Source organism: Crassostrea angulata, chromosome 10 (genome assembly GCF_025612915.1).
Source record: "Crassostrea angulata isolate pt1a10 chromosome 10, ASM2561291v2, whole genome shotgun sequence".
NCBI lineage: Eukaryota > Metazoa > Mollusca > Bivalvia > Ostreida > Ostreidae > Magallana > Magallana angulata.
Genome location: NC_069120.1, coordinates 30,448,816 through 30,465,331, shown reverse-complemented (window position 1 = coordinate 30,465,331; position 16,516 = coordinate 30,448,816). Strand labels below are relative to the sequence as shown.

The window sequence follows — 16,516 nt, the reverse complement described above, 5'->3', positions numbered from 1 at the left end:
GCAATCATCTGCAACAACCATGATCTTGTTAAGGATCCTTGACGCCCCATAACTTCTACTTTTTATGATAGAACATCACAACATGGCAATTTTAACTCATGAAACGGCTTATATAGCCAAATGTTGGTGTCTATCTCTGTAGGGCAATGGTTGTAGCTTTGCTTTACTGAGCCACAGGTCCCGAGTTCAAATACTGCAATGCACACACAGGAATAACATTTTGGAGTACATGATAATTTGGCTTAGCCAGCACTGGTAAAAAGATATGTCGGATAACCCAGTAAAATATTCATGAACATTCAAAGTAAGCACAATGGCCATCACACTGCACGGGTACCAATAACATCTTAGAGCATTCAGCAAACTTCAGGCAAGTGTGATACCTGCATCAAATTATGTTATAAATGAACAAGACAGAGAAAAAAGGCAAAAGTGTGAAGGTGAGAGTGCAAGGGAGAAATAGTAGTAGGGTTAGGGTGGGGCGGGAGTCGGGTAAAATTTCTATGTACTAGGAATACTTGGAAAATAATCTGTAACAGTCTATTATAAAAAGCCAAATTGCTTAGAAAAGCTATAACTTTGGTAAAAGTATTCACAGATTGTGTGGATTCAAGTTTATCAAAACTGTTATTTTCGGGGGATAGGGTGGGGCCCTATTAGGGGGAGGGGTTCTAATTTTTAAAATAGGAAAAAAATTATTGTAAATTATTCTCAAAAACTCAAATTATTATAATACAAGGTATTACTTATATGGGAGCATATGAAATATTTTGTCTTTTATCAGGAGTAACAAGGACAAAAGCCACACTCGAGAGTCGTATTAAGAGACATCCTCTGCATTTAATGTTTTATGTTATGAAGATTTCATTTTGATATATTATATTTTTAAAAGTTAGTAAAAATTGGGGGGCTGGGCAGAAATTTGACCATATCAGATGTAACCCTTTGGTAAAGATAAAACTAATAATAACTAAGATTTGGTCATTAAAGGGCTCCAAAAACGTTAACCGACCCTAGATACCTTATCCTCCTCCAGCATCTGAAACCTATGGCTCAGCTCTAACATTAGTGCCAGTCAAATGCATCAGTATCATAAGATGCAACATTCAAGTTTGGTGAAGATAGGACCAGTAATAACTTAGATATGGCTATCAAAGGACATCCGCTTCAAAATCTTAGACCTGTTTCAAAAACCTTTACTTCCATCGGCATCTGAAATTCATGGCCCAAATAAAGCATCCAACTCCATTAGGAAGTCCAAATGCAAGTTTAACGAAGGAAGGAAAAGAAATAACATGCATATGACCTGCTCCAAAAAATCTGTAAGCAGATGTTGACACCACAGGTATAGCATAAGCCTGCCTGGACTTCCTCTTGGTGAGCTAAACAGTCTTTTAAAAAAAATATCTTAACCATTGCTTCTCGTTATTTTATACACAGACTATATAAGTATTTAAGTATTAATGTGTATAATGTATTGTATTTGATAATTGAAGCTAAAAAAATTTTTGGTATGTTGTCAATGACAGTGTGTATGTACTGACGCAGCAATTACATGAATCCAGTCCTGCAGAGTTGATTCAGAATTAAAAATATTGAAACAAAACTTGTTCATTTATTGATATGACATATACAAGAAAATTACCATATTTTGTTTCTTTTACTGCTGTGATGACCTCGTAACGTCATCATAGTTATCTTGCACAAAATCAGTTTGTTTAAAAATCGTTCATGTGTAAATTTCAGTAATGATGTGATCACAGTTAAATTTCAGTACTGAGTATTATTTTCGTTCAGATAGATCTCCCAAATAGCAGTTTGACTGACCGCGCAGGAAGCTTTTAAAACATATAAAGTTTTGTTCTTAATTACCCAGTCCAAAAAGTGTATAAAAGAAGAGGACTATATGCGGTATGGTCAAATATCTGCCCCCGATTTCAACCAATTTTTAAAAAGTATCGTATAAAAATAAAATCTTCACAAATCATTGTATAGAGGATGCCAATACCTTTAATAATGATTTTGGTCATCATTGCTCATTCGCTGTGTATCTATGATGTCACCTAAATGGCCCAATTCCCGCAAATTTGCAAACAAATGAAAATATTCTCATTTTTCCTCTATATTTTGCATTTGGAAGTATAGAGCGCAGGTCTGCTCAAGTGCGATTTTAACATATATTTTTCTTCAGATAGTTATACACATTATACTAAAATATGGTACTTGAGCAAGCCTGCGCTCGATGTTTCCCAGTCGAAAAACCATCGGAAAATATCCATATTTCGCTACAAAACATCAATTTGTCAATATAATGCAATTTTCATGACGTCATTTCTACATTATGACGTCATTGTGGTGATAACCTTTTACACCTTTATTTCCAATATGATTTTAACTATCTTTCACCTTATTTATAAAGCTCTTTCTAAAACTTTGATTTTGGGGGCAAAAAATGCATAAAACCGCACCTAGTCCTTTCAATGTTGATATGCATTTATACATGTACATCTTAATTAGGATATGACACTTCAGTGCTGAATAAATGCATTAAAAATTTAGGATATTTATTTTTTTTATTGATTTCAAATTTTACGCTTTCATTTTCATTCCTCTTTTGATTCCTGATCTAATTCCTGATATCTCTCCTCCATATCGTGATGTTTCAGTTCGCACCTCTCGTACCTACAAAAAAAATCAACCTCTTAGTTTATAATATATGATATTAATTAAGCCAGCTAAAGGCAAACATTAGCATATGGTTGCAAAATAATGACAGGAGGTTTGTAGACCATATTGTTTATCAGAAAAATTGATTTTAAGCTAAATTTCCCTTTTAAAAATTTCTTATTTTAAAACTTGAAATGAAAAGGAGGAGGGGGTTTGCACTGTTTGAAAAACAACTGCATTTACAATATTTATGGCATGTACATTTATATCAAGATGCTTGCATAGTAACAAGTGGAAGCATTGATTCAATGCATTTAAATCATCTAACAAACAGAAACTTTCAAGAATCCCCTCTTTTTAACTATTCTGATGTAGTACTTTGACCTTTCTTGAATATAGAGCAACATAAACAAAAACATGGCATGAGTCATATTTACATAAAAGTATCTTTATTATTACTTAATAAATGACATTGAAAAGACTGACCATTAGAAATATCTTAGTGAAGCATTGTAAAGATTAAAAATGGAAAATCAGCTTGAGCAAGTTATGACCATGTTCTATAAAGTTCATTGTGGCTATATTCCTGTATTGGTAATGGTATCTAATGAGTTTGCTCATGCATCTGCTACATTTTGAAAATTTATAAGCTTTGACTTTTAAAACTACTATGAAAAAGTGTGTATGAAGTGTTTGCGAAATAAAACAGCAAGTCAAAACCTCCAGGAAAATACCAGTATCTTAACATGCAATACAATGAATACATGTATGTTGTTACCTGGCCTCTCCTTCTGATCTTAGCTTTGCGGAACTTCATTCTGTGTTTAACTCTAGGATTCCTCAGCTCTTTCTTCTTGTGGGGCGTGAGACCCTTGTTTTTCTCAATCTGTTATGAAGAAATGTTTGTCTTCAAATAACAACTTTTGTTTATTTCAATTTTTAAAGAGATGGAATGTCAGCAGGTTAACTTATAAGTATTTAAAAGTCTTATAAACTGCAAGGTACCCATAAACCAACATCTTAATATTATTTCAGGTATAGAATATCCATGCAATAGTTATAACATTATTAAAAAATTAAATTTTGATGTACATGTAGGTTCAACACAAAGGTCGTCTTAAGGATCAAGTGTAACCAAAGAAAGGTTTTTTTAAGGTTTATGTTTAGGCAAGAGAAAAGTTGTTCAAGTCTGTGAACACAAACTATTTTGTAACTTAATCAATATCCTCATGATTCTTTTTAAATTGAATAAAAATATTCAATTTTCTTCTTCCTGTAGGGAAAGTGCAGCATTATAAAAGCATAACTTTATTGTAAGTTAAAGGTTGTACTAGATTCAAACATCTTTCATTTAGAACCTAGTACATGTACTTAAATTTTATCATATACTGCAGTGTATCACCGACCTGGTAAGTAATGGCCCTCTTTCCTCCTTCTTCCTCTTCATCTTCCTGCTCTGGATTTACTGTATCACCAATGCTTTCATCTTCATCCACCCTAAAACAATATTGATAATGATGGTAATACATGTATACTCATCTTTTCCACAAATACAGACAACATATTGTACATTTATCCAAATTCTGCAAGCTTAAGTCAAGTCTCACTCTATTTGCAGGATGCCAGATATAAACAATACATCTGATTTTGAAATAATTAAAGTGCCATGTTGCACATTTAACACTTTAATCAAACATGCAAATGCACACTTTTATACAAGATCAATAACCATGGTATTGCCACTATAATCTTAAAATTTAATAACAAACCACTGTTTGTTTATAAAAAGCTGAAGCTTGATGCTTGATCGGTATTCTTACTCTTCGTTTTCTTCATCAGAGTTTTGTCCTTTTTTCATCATCTCATAGTAAGCCAAAGCTGCTTTTTCATCCTCTGTTTCATATCTCTGATTTTCTCGTTTACTCTTCTGAAATGTTATCAATAATTTTAGAATTACATATAAACTTTCACACAACACAGAGATTTACTACATATAAATAATATATCCTATCCAATTAATAAAACATCAACTGGAATATTGTATAAATTGCAAGGAACCATTAACCACAGGGAATCATTTATATTTTCATGAATGGTAAATGAATTGGTTTGTGATTGTAATTTTCTTGAGTATATCATTTATGGAGTTATTTATCACTATCAACAGTGCTGAGGACCAGATATATGGGTGATCGACACCCCCCCCCCCCCCCCCCCATTAAGAAGGTATCCAATGAACACAAACCTTGCTTGGTACCTCTTCCTCCTCTTCATCTGAGCTTGACATCATCTCACTTATCTTCCTCTCTTCTGCTTTTTTCCTCAATGTTTTCGAGCTCTTCCTCCTTTTAAATGATATACATGTATTTTAAAGTCTCTTTAATTCAAATTCTTTTTAAATTCCTTTTTAATTCCATTGACTAACAAAAAACGTCTCAATGTCTCACAACCAATTTCTTTGTATTATAATGGAAAAGAAAAGCTGAATACCAAATTTCAACAAACAAAGTCTAAGTTTAATCTAAAAACCTAATAAATGTTGAAGATTGTTTAGGTTCTTCCATGCATATTGCCTCTCCATTTCTGATCTTGGAGAGAATATCTTGAATCTCCTCCTGTAGTTGAATGTCTGCTGGTTCTAGCTGCTTCATCAGCTGCAACGAAATCCATACAATCACTAAACTTTGAACCCTAAATAAGTTAGGCATCTCTTGAAGTGGTAAAGTTCACTGTCTACTTTATCAGTAGGTAAAGTTTCAATGTACCAGTACTATTGATTTTGAAATGAAAATTATCAAAGGGGTGTTGAAATCTATTTTGTTCACTACTCATGTACCAGTAATAGTCTTTCTAATTATGAAATTGAAACGACCTTCCCAGTCCAATATTTTAACTAACAGGTATATAAGGTCAAAGATCAAGGTTTCAAACACCAGGTCATGAGGTGTTTGAGAGCTTTTTATCATAAAAATGTTTAGAAAATAATGTAAATTATCATTTTGATCATTTTTTAGGAAGGGATTCTTCTTGTAGGCTTCCAGAATGGTACTTACATTCCTGTACTGCACCAATCTCTTTATGACTGGGTGATTTTGGACTGGAAGTTTTTTAGCCTTCAGCATCATATAAAAACTAATGTTGGTGCAATAGCTGAAAAAGAGCAAATCTTGTACGCATTAATGCATGTCATTTTTTCAATGCTGGACTTTCATAAGTTTGATACTGTACATCATTTAAAAATTTTTTTAATTTCATCACTGATGGAATTGATTCCGAGGATCACAAACTTTTGGTCAATTTCTCCAAAGAGAGTGATATGGGTAAATGTCTAAACAATAATATAGTTTAAAGATAATAACTGATTTAGGCTGAATCAAGTCTGATGGAGCTAGTTGACAATAGGATGACTTCTGTGCTTATTCCGATATTACATGTAACACCATAAAACATCAATGGATTTGAGAAATCAGACATCAAATTCAGCTTAATGTGGTTATTTTTTTTTCCACACGAAAACAACATTTTTACACATCTTTATAGTATAGAGCATATTAGCTTTGACGTTCAGCATATATTTACTGGCTTACTTGAGGGAGAGTTGAAGTTTGCACTGAATGTAGTCGGCTGCCTTCCCTGTTATTGTGCCATCTTTGACCAGTCTTGACAGGGGAACAAACACATCCTTAGCCTCTGTCATCTATTCCCAAAGCAAACAAAACTTCTTTTTAAAGAATGATTTCAACAAATATATTTAATTCTAAAAATGAAACAACGTTGTTTTATCAACTTACATGTATTTTTTTTCTACTGATTACACACAGAAATGACTAATTTCAAAACTCGTTTGCCATAATAAATTGAATGACCATAACAACTTGACTCTTACTGTATTTGGAATCGGAAAATCCTCTTTTTGTTTTTTTATTTTGACAACTGAATTTTATCAAAATACAAAGCTGTATTCATGTTCTCTTCAAAATATGTCATATAAAAAATTTGGTGATCATGCATGTGTTTATCATGTATAGCATTCACAATACAGCAATAATTTTCAGTCCAATGGGATAAATAAACGGGGCATTTTGATACTTGTCCTTACAATAGATTTAAAATCTTCAATCAACGGCAACATTTCTGGAGAATCCTTTTTCAAAAGCTAAAAACAAAGTAAAAACATTAATTGAATGATGTTATCTTTCTGTTAATGAAATTGAAACTTTAAAAGATGTACATATTTATTAAATTAATACAAAAAATTCACCTGTAGCTTTTCTTTCTTTGAAAGCTTTGACAAATCCTTTTTAATTTTGCCATCACTTGTCTCCAGTTCTGTGACCTTTTCTTTTTTCTAAATAAGATATAAATATGAAATTGAAAAAAAAAAACCAAAGAAACAAAAGAACATCTGGAAAAAGCTCCAAAAAAAATCAAGAGCTGAGGATAGCTATTAAAAATCCCCATCACCTTAAAAATCTCCAGACCAAAGTCCATATCATCTAGTTCGGCAGCCATTTTCTTCTGTAGGTTGAGGGCCTCCCTCTCCTCTAGAATTGCTGCCCCCTCCTCCTCCTCTGACCCACTCAGATCTAATAAATCCAACAAGTCCAGTTCACAGAAATTTTAATTAATATGAAAAAATCAATGAAAGAAGAAAACAGATTAAATGAAATGATGTGTTTCATTGCTTTCAGTTTAGTTTACTTCAAGTTAAGAGATATTCAATATCCTATTGTTGTACATGTCTCTCTTCAATTTTTTTTTACACACTAATAATGGCCACAGCATTTAGACATTATCAATGTTTAAATTCAGGAACTGAAGAACTGGTTGCATCAAGAGGGACAATGGGGAGAATGAACCCCTGGCTAACCTATTCAGCAGGTTAATGTTCAGATTCTACACTGCTTTCTTACCTATATCATCATCACTGATGTCTGCTCCATAGAATTTTGACCTCTTCTTTCCCCATGCCTTCAAATCTGGGAGACCTACCAAATAAAAGTACAAGTAATATTTTGTTTTAAAAATCAATTTGATAACTATAATTATTTTTATATCAAAATCAATTTTGCTACTTTATTACATGTACCACCACACAACATAATTAATACATTTTCATACATTATACGAATTTAGGCATACCTAGGTATCAGCCAGTGATGTACTAGTTAAAGCTAGTCCATCAATGGTCTAGTGAAAGAATCAAAATTTTAATTGACATTTGACAAATAATTTTACTGAAGATATACTGGTAATAACAATGTTTACAATATTTTTATATCTTACCCTTCTCAACCTCTTCTTCTATATCACTTCCCATTTCATCTTTTTTCTTGTGTAGTTTGAATTTTCTCAGTTGTTTTTTGTAGTTTTGAATCTCTTCATCACTGAGCAGATCATCATCATTCACCCCCAAACCAAGCACCTCTTCCTACATGATTATAATGATGTGTTTAAAACTTCTCAAATTCATATGAATCTTTATCGGCCACAACATTAAATGATATGGAATATCCATCTTTTCAATTCAATTTTCAATGATAGAGATAAGAGCTGAACATTACTTCCTATTTTACAAACTTAATTGCTACCTACATCACTCTCTGATGAATATTGGTCATCAAGCTTTAGTCCTTTGTCTAGTAATATCTGTAATTATATGAATGAAAAAAATGATTGATGTTGTAAATTCAAGTTATTCAATTTATAACAAGTATAATGCATTGCAGCGCTGAAAAAAAATATTCATTGCATTGTTTTAGTATAAGGCCTCCATTGTCAGTGCAAGCAAAATCTCAAGACACTCTTTTGAGATCAATTTCTGTTTTAAAATCCACATCATCATCTTTAATTTATAGAAAATAAAAAATGAACTTTTCAAAAATGCACACTGTCATTTCTGAAACCCACAATGTCAATTGACTGCACATACTTTATCTTTCTGAGCATGGAAATCATCCACTGCATCATGGTAATAGTCGTCCTGAGTGGGGTCCGGCACGGCTTCCTTTTCGTACTTCCTCTCATCATCGGAATCATACTCCACCACATCCACCACCTTCTTCCTTCGTGGCCTGCAACAACAAACACATCACATTTTATTGCATTTGCAAAGTTATTTCACTGTAACACTTCCAGACCGTTGTGCCATACATAGATTCAAAATAGGAGGGATGATCAGACTGTGCTCAGTTCACAGTATGAATCCTTCCTTCCCATAAACTGGCAATCTAGCAATTGACAGTTTAACTACACTTTTTTTTTTTCGTAGCAAAAATAAGATTCATGTACTGATAAAAATAAATGCATTAATAGGCTCTATGTAAATAACATAGGTAATCATAGATTACTAAGCTCACCGAGACGGAGCATCACCCTTATGAGACATCAACTTCATAAGACCACCTTTATCATTTTATATGAAAATCATACTTTATGATCTTGGATATTCATGGATTCTGTTTTGACAAAATATCGTATATCATCTGATAAATTTTTTTATGATAATCATATGTTCATATGTTAATCAATACAATGATATAAAATTAAATATTTCATCATGTCATATTTCTAATATAATATATATCATATAATAAATAAAATACCGTAATAAACAATAATGAGATTTGATATTGTAACGTATGATATGACATTGTATTGTGTTATACCTTATTGTATTTGATCACATAATACAATATCATAAAATATAATACAATATAGTATCATATTTCAATATCATATTACATAATACATCATAACACTGACACATGATATTATATTGTATAATATGGAATGATATTGTATTGAATGACACTGAAACATATTTGATACATTATATGATATTATATCATTTAATACAATATAATTTGATTCCAACATTGTATCTTATCAAATGATACAATATTATGTGATATGGTAAAATATTATAAAATACATTATTATATTATACATATTGCATCATATGACACAATAAAATATATAACAATATCATATAATACAATTTCATGTGATATGATAATATATCATATAAACCAATATCATTTCATACAATATCGTATGATGCAATATTATATAATATTACAATATCATATAATACAATTTCATGTGATATAATTCTATATTACTGAAACCAATATCATATTATACAATATTGTATGATACAATATTATAGAATATACAATATTGTATCATAGGATACAATATAATATTTTGCCATATCTTATGTAATTGTATCATGTGATGTAATAAATTAAAAATACAATATAATATTATATAATATTGTATCATAATATACAATACTATACATAACAATATCATGATACATAATCATATCATAAAATATCAGAAAATTGATACAATATCATATCGTATCGTATAACTTTTTATAATATAACATATGATATCATATTGTATCATATCAGACAATATTGTTTCATATCATACTTTATCATAGGAATCATGTTATATCATTTATCAACAAACACATCTATCTATCGAGCTGGTTTGAGTGAGGTAGGAGATTTCTTTAGCATCCTTGATAATGGAGATCAGGCTCTGCTTCTGAAGCAACCTCTGCATTTAATTTATAATAAAGTTAAATCAACTATGCAAGCTATCATCTATAAAACATGTGACCTGTTCCAAAAAACTAAACCTCATCCAGCATCCGAAACCTATGGCTCAGATTCAGCATTCAAGCCCATCAGGTGCATTTGTATCATAAGACGCATCATCCATGCAATTTTGGTGAAGTTTGGACCAGTAATAACTAAGATATCATCATCAGAGGGCACTAGCAATTAAAACCTTAACTTCCTCCAGCATCCGAAACCTATTGCTCAGATTCAGCATTCATGCCTGTCAGGTGCATCTGTATCATAAGACACACCATCCATTCAAGTTTGGTGAAGTTAGGACCAGTAATAACCAAGATTTATTTTTTAGCATCTTTGATAATGGAGATCAAGCTCTGCATCTGAAGCTACCTCTGCGATTCATTCATATTACAGTTAAATCAACTATGCAAGTTTGAAATAGTACTATCATCTATTAAACATGTGACCTGTTCCTAAAAACTTAACTTTATCCAGCATCCGAAACCAGACTGTCAAGTGCATCAGTATCATAAGACACACCATCCATGGAAGTCTGGTGAAGTAAGGACAAGTAATAACTAAGATATCATCATCAGAGGGCACCTGTTTCAAAAACTTTATCTAACCAGCTCTTAAAACCTTAACCTCCTCCAGCATCCGAAACCTATTGCTCAGATTCAGCATTCAAGCTTGTCAGGTGCATCAGTATCATAAGACGCACCATCCATACAGGTTTGGTGAAGTTAGGACCAGTAGTAACTAAGATATAATCATCAGAGGGCACCTGCAACAAAAACTTAACCAGCTCTAAAAACCTTAACCTCTTCCAGCATCCGAAACCTATTGCTCAGATTCAGCATTCAAGCTTGTCAGGTGCATCAGTATCATAAGACGCACCATCCATACAAGTTTGGTGAAGTTAGGACCAGTAGTAACTAAGATTAATCATCAGAGGGCACCTGCAACAAAAACTTTAACCAGCTCTAAAAACCTTAACCTCTTCCAGCATCCGAAACCTATTGCTCAGATTCAGCATTCAAGCTTGTCAGGTGCATCAGTATCATAAGACGCATCATCCATACAAGTTTGGTGAAGTTAGGACCAGTAGTAACTTAGATATTGCTATCAATGGGTACCCGCAACAAAAACTTTAACCTGCTCCAAAAACCTTAACCTCCTCCAGCATCCGAAACCTATAGCTCAGATTCAGCACTCAAGCCTGTCTGGTGCATCAGTATCATAAGGCACACCATCCATGCAAGTTTGGTGAAGTACAGACCAGCAGTAACTAAGATACTGCTATCAAAGGGCACTGCAACAAAAACTTTAACCTGGTCCAACAACCTTAACCTCCTCCAGCATCTGAAATTTAGGACCCAGATTCAGCATCCAAGTCTTTCAAGTCCATAGGTAGGTCCAGATGCATCATCCATGCAAGTTTGGTGAAGATAGGACAAGTAATAGCTTAGATACAGGACCTGCAACAAAAACTTTAACCAGGTCCGGACGCCGACGCCGACGCCGAGGGTATAGCATAAGCTCTCCTTGACTTCGTCTCGGTGAGCTAATAAGAATATGTATATCATTGGACTAATAAGTGTATTTATATAATAACATACTACGTACATATAACATCAATAACAAGTTATTATACATATGCATCAATAAATAAGATAAAAATAAACCAAAAAATTGAAGCAAGCATTTATACTACATACCTGGTACGAAATATCTGACATTTTCCTATCTCATTTAACTATTTTGGTATTTTACTTGCCAGGAAAAATTTCAGAACCAGTATCATTACAAAAACTGGAAATTCTCCAACTGGAGGCGGCATTCTCAATTTTAAATATTTGCGAGTCAAATCAAATGTTTTACTCTCAACTAATTAACAATACTACTATTTACCGTGTTCACTAGTATCACTTTTATGTGTTTTTAAATCCCATAAACAGACTGTTAAACTCACTTTATCAAACTGTCATGATTTTTGTTGATTTCGTTCATTCTTTAAATCTCATGAGAATTAGGCTCACCAACATTTGTTTATCAGTGTGATTATTAAAATACTGAGTATAATTTTAAGTGGTATATTGGTGAGTTTTAAAAGTGTTTATTCAAATTTAGCCAAGAATGCCATCTCCATATGAATTTTCAGTTTTTGTGATGGTGAGGAATATACTGAGGATTAAAAGTAAGATATTTTGGACTAGAATATAACGTATTTGATCAGCGATCAAGTTGGGGCAGAATTTCCATGCATGAAGTATGAAGGACTTTCCCTATATTAGGTGAAGGTGTCAAGTTAAATATATGTATCAAGTCGTGCAGAATCTCTACCAAGATTAGAGGAGAGTACAGACAAAGCCTTGGACCCCTCAAATTTTGATTATGAAAACCAACTTATCATCGTTTTGAATCAAATATAGGCTTACTTGAGATTTGTGCAATATACTATTCTCTTTTGAGAAGTGGACAGGCATAGCCTACATCCATGTAGGCTATGCCTGTCCACTTCTCAAAAGAGAATATGCAGTATACCTGTTATCTCCTTCAAAACCAATGCATGCACATTTGTTTCTGGAAAGAAATGTGTATTCAAGAAACACACTTCCGACAGTGTGTTTACTAACCAATCCAGGAGACATAAAGCTGTGTACACGCGATGTAAAAATATTGACATCTGATTTCATAGCAAAAGCTGATAATATTCAAATTAATAACATTTTTTACCTTTTGGGCATTTTAGGAATTAAAATGGCCCAAGTCTTTGATATCGACTAACACTCTTCCAAGTAATCCACAGACTGACACAGTCCAGAGCAGAGAGAGCACAGAAAAATAAAAAATCCTCGTGGTTGTTTTCAGAACTTAATTTACCTTCAAGTACGAGAGAGTTACGTGAAGAAGCACCCGAGCCCGATCATATATCAATCGGTTTTAGCTCACCACCAAATACGCACATGTGGCTCTTGTCATTTGTCTAGTTTGACCAGTACGATAGACGCGATATAATTTGATGTGTTCAATCACTATCATGGGTTTAGAAAATCACATATATGTGCAGTTATTTTGGAGTAATTTAATTTCTCCCAATAATTTTTTTTGGCCCATGCACAGCCGTAATTAACAGACTGATTAAAATATATTCTGATCATGTATTTATACATGGTCTTTTTCCTCTATAGGAATTGACTGATATAATAATACACATTTAAATGTATCCAGATGCATCAGTCATTTCAGTAAGTTTGATTCAGATCAGACCTTAGAGACTTTTAAAGAATGAAACCTGACCTGGTTTAACATATCACTCTACTCCTCTTTGGAATGGGTTGAACCAGAAGATACATCATCTATGCAACTCTGGTATATATATGTAATGCAGACATACTTGGATGTAGACCTGTTGTAAACACTTTTATCAGATCTTGGTTTATAGAATGAGCTCCCCAAAATGTGTTGATATAAGCTATAAAGCACAATAAATAATATAAATAGAAAAAATAAGAAGACCAACTTGATTTTTTTTCTTTGTCTTTAATTTCCACAATAGATATTTACCATCAAACAAATAAATTGCATAAATATTTGTTAAATTTCCAATTTGTATCAAATAGCAGATTCATAAAATTTAATGTACGGTACATCCTGCACGTACATGTGTGTATTTGTTACACAGATCACATACTACAGTTTGTGAATAAAATATGAAAATCTGGTGTATCAAGAGATTAATGTACATGTACCATAGTTATAAATGAAATGATAAAAGTCCTCTTTACTATCGTGAATCAATGATATTAACATAAATGAAGACAAACTCCAATATTATGTCACAGCTCAATAAAGAAAAGTTAAATAATGGCCACAAACCAGCAGTGTACTCGTTCATCATTCAATATCAAACTCAATTAATTTACTTGCACTGTAACCCCCCAACCCCCCCCCCCCCCCCCCCCCCACCAAGGTACATCTTTTTTTTTTTAAATCATAAACGTATAAAATCAAAAGAATTCAGAAGTAATTTATATATACATTAAAATTGTCCATGAATTTCAGATCATATCTATAAGCAAGCTCCAATAACAATAACACACAGGTGATATCCTATAACTAGCTCTTTCTGTTAGTAAACATTTTCTTCTTAATCTACACTGCTGGAAGCAAAATCCGTAGTGACTGAATTTCAATGGCTGCTGAAGGCTCTCATTTTGTCCAGCTAACTTTGGGAATATCAAAATGTTCAGATAAGTTGTCCAGCTGACTGTTAAAGTCCTGCAAAATTACAAAATTAAATGAAAAAGAACTCTTTGTATTAAACAACCTTTATGTAAATACTGGCTTACAATTCTCAAACTATACTACACAAACAATTTTGGATAATAAAGGGGCAATTAGTCACAATTTTTTTCCCCCATTTTTACTCTTCCAATTTCAATATGTACAACGTTTAACTAAAATATTTCCAATGGTCGGCAAAAATTTTATTATAAGGTCAATTAAATTGTAAAGTTAAAAGCAAGATACAGAGCTCACAATTCTTTGCCATGGTATACAAGGCTTTTGCCATGTCCTGTTAAGAAATTTAGTAGCTTAAACTAAGAATTTTTTTTTTTACCATGATTCTCTCTTTATGAGTCTTGCTGGCCTTTTCTATAATTTCTGCCGCTTTCTACAACAACAAAAATATACTAATTAAAGAACGTATCATTTTAGGTCATCTGTAAATTTTCCTCACAAAATCAATCATTAATGATTTAATAAATAGCAAATAAAGTTGCTCCCCAGTTTTAATATGGCAATAAATTGAACAAAGTGTGTGCAAAAAACATGAATGTTTAGTGTCTCAGGCTCCATTGTAGTATGTCTACTTCAGCAAAATTTTACTACATGTATTTCAAAGATAAACAATAAAATTGAGCTATTTCCCTTTTCAATTCTAAAATCCTTGCCTGACACATTACTGGCATATTTTAAAAGTTTTGGCTTGATCAAGATATAAACAAAGCAAATGTACTGCTGCAGTGCAACATTGTCTGAGAAACAAGTTTTTTTATGGCCATGGACTTACCCTTTTCTCTCTGGCTTTATCTGCAGCTATTTCTGCCTTTGTTCTTATGTCCCTCAATTCTTGATGTTGCGATTTGTCTTCGTCTGTATTCTTTGAATGTGAAGTAATCTGGTCAAACACTTTCATTGCATCTTTCTCTTTGCTCTTTTTCTTCTTCTTCCTTTAATAAAAAAAAATAAACACAGGTAATCACAGATTACAAAGCTCACCAAGATGAGGCATCACCTTTATATAAGGCATCACCTTTATAAGGCATCACCTTTATAAGACCACCTTTGTCATATTATATGAAAATCACCCATGTATGGACAGACTTCCCTAAACTTCATTTGCGGGGGTATAATAATTCAGATAGTGTATTGTGAGTTAAGGTAGGATCTAGTACCGGTAAATGAAAGGTGCCTACAGGTTTATAGTCTCATTCAACCAGACGTTCGGCTGTCTCTGTAAATCTCCGACGAGCAGAGGAGACTAATAGGTTTATGAAATTCAAGATATACAAGGTCAAGATCTAGTAAATGATTCCAGACTGTCTTTTTGGTGCTAGAACCGTCATGACGTCTTAATTGATTTGAAGAAGCTTTTTCCCATACTTTACAGATTTAAAGGAATTATGTAATTTTTTGACATTCTATATTAAATCATGGGAAAAGTAATCCCGATACCTATATTCAATTTGACATTTTTGGAGTGACAGTAGGCATTCTAGATATATTTTATTAGTCAAAAATGGACAAAACTCCAAAAAAAATTCCTTATAACCTTCATATTTAATTGAAAATGACAGTTAATAACATGATTTTTCATTGTGTTTACCAAATATTTTAGCCCCGGTACACCCTATCAAACAAAGCTATTGTTATGAAGCATCACTGAAAAAAATTATATCTGAAATCTTATTAACCTTTGTGCACCTTTCATTTACTATGGGTCTTGATCTTAGCGTTAATCCATACAAAACTGTATCAAACTTAAAAGCAAGTAAGTCATAATGTAAATAAACAAAATCCGATCACCCACTTCTTTATCTTATGGTCAGAAACTCCTTTAAGTTTCAGAGAACCCTTCTGAACTGCATCGTATTCCGACATTTTTGTTTATTAGTTGACAAAACCGGAAGTTGAGTAAAATATAATCGATAAAGTATTTTCGCATTGTAAATGGTGTTTCATCACTT

The 16,516-nt window shown here is 32.6% G+C and overlaps 2 protein-coding genes across 2 annotated transcripts; both read right to left on the bottom strand.

Annotated features, from left to right (window-relative positions):
• Positions 1-1,601: 1,601 nt before the first annotated feature.
• On the bottom strand, positions 1,602-13,158 carry LOC128165697 (something about silencing protein 10-like). The gene is made up of 16 exons (XM_052830476.1): positions 12,999-13,158; positions 8,600-8,741; positions 8,263-8,316; positions 7,954-8,098; positions 7,581-7,655; positions 7,132-7,253; positions 6,929-7,015; positions 6,767-6,823; positions 6,255-6,364; positions 5,721-5,817; positions 5,197-5,321; positions 4,913-5,012; positions 4,488-4,594; positions 4,074-4,164; positions 3,446-3,553; positions 1,602-2,682 (listed from the first exon to the last, which is right to left on the bottom strand). Exons 1-16 carry the CDS (start codon positions 13,007-13,009, stop codon positions 2,590-2,592), a joined length of 1,524 nt encoding a protein of 507 aa, XP_052686436.1. The 5' UTR covers positions 13,010-13,158; the 3' UTR covers positions 1,602-2,589.
• A 1,059-nt stretch (positions 13,159-14,217) lies between these two features.
• LOC128166466 (protein FAM32A-like) lies at positions 14,218-16,489 on the bottom strand. Its single transcript, XM_052831645.1, has 4 exons — positions 16,360-16,489; positions 15,340-15,499; positions 14,887-14,940; positions 14,218-14,543 (listed from the first exon to the last, which is right to left on the bottom strand). Exons 1-4 carry the CDS (start codon positions 16,428-16,430, stop codon positions 14,475-14,477), a joined length of 354 nt encoding a protein of 117 aa, XP_052687605.1. The 5' UTR covers positions 16,431-16,489; the 3' UTR covers positions 14,218-14,474.
• Between the last annotated feature and the right edge of the window lie 27 nt (positions 16,490-16,516).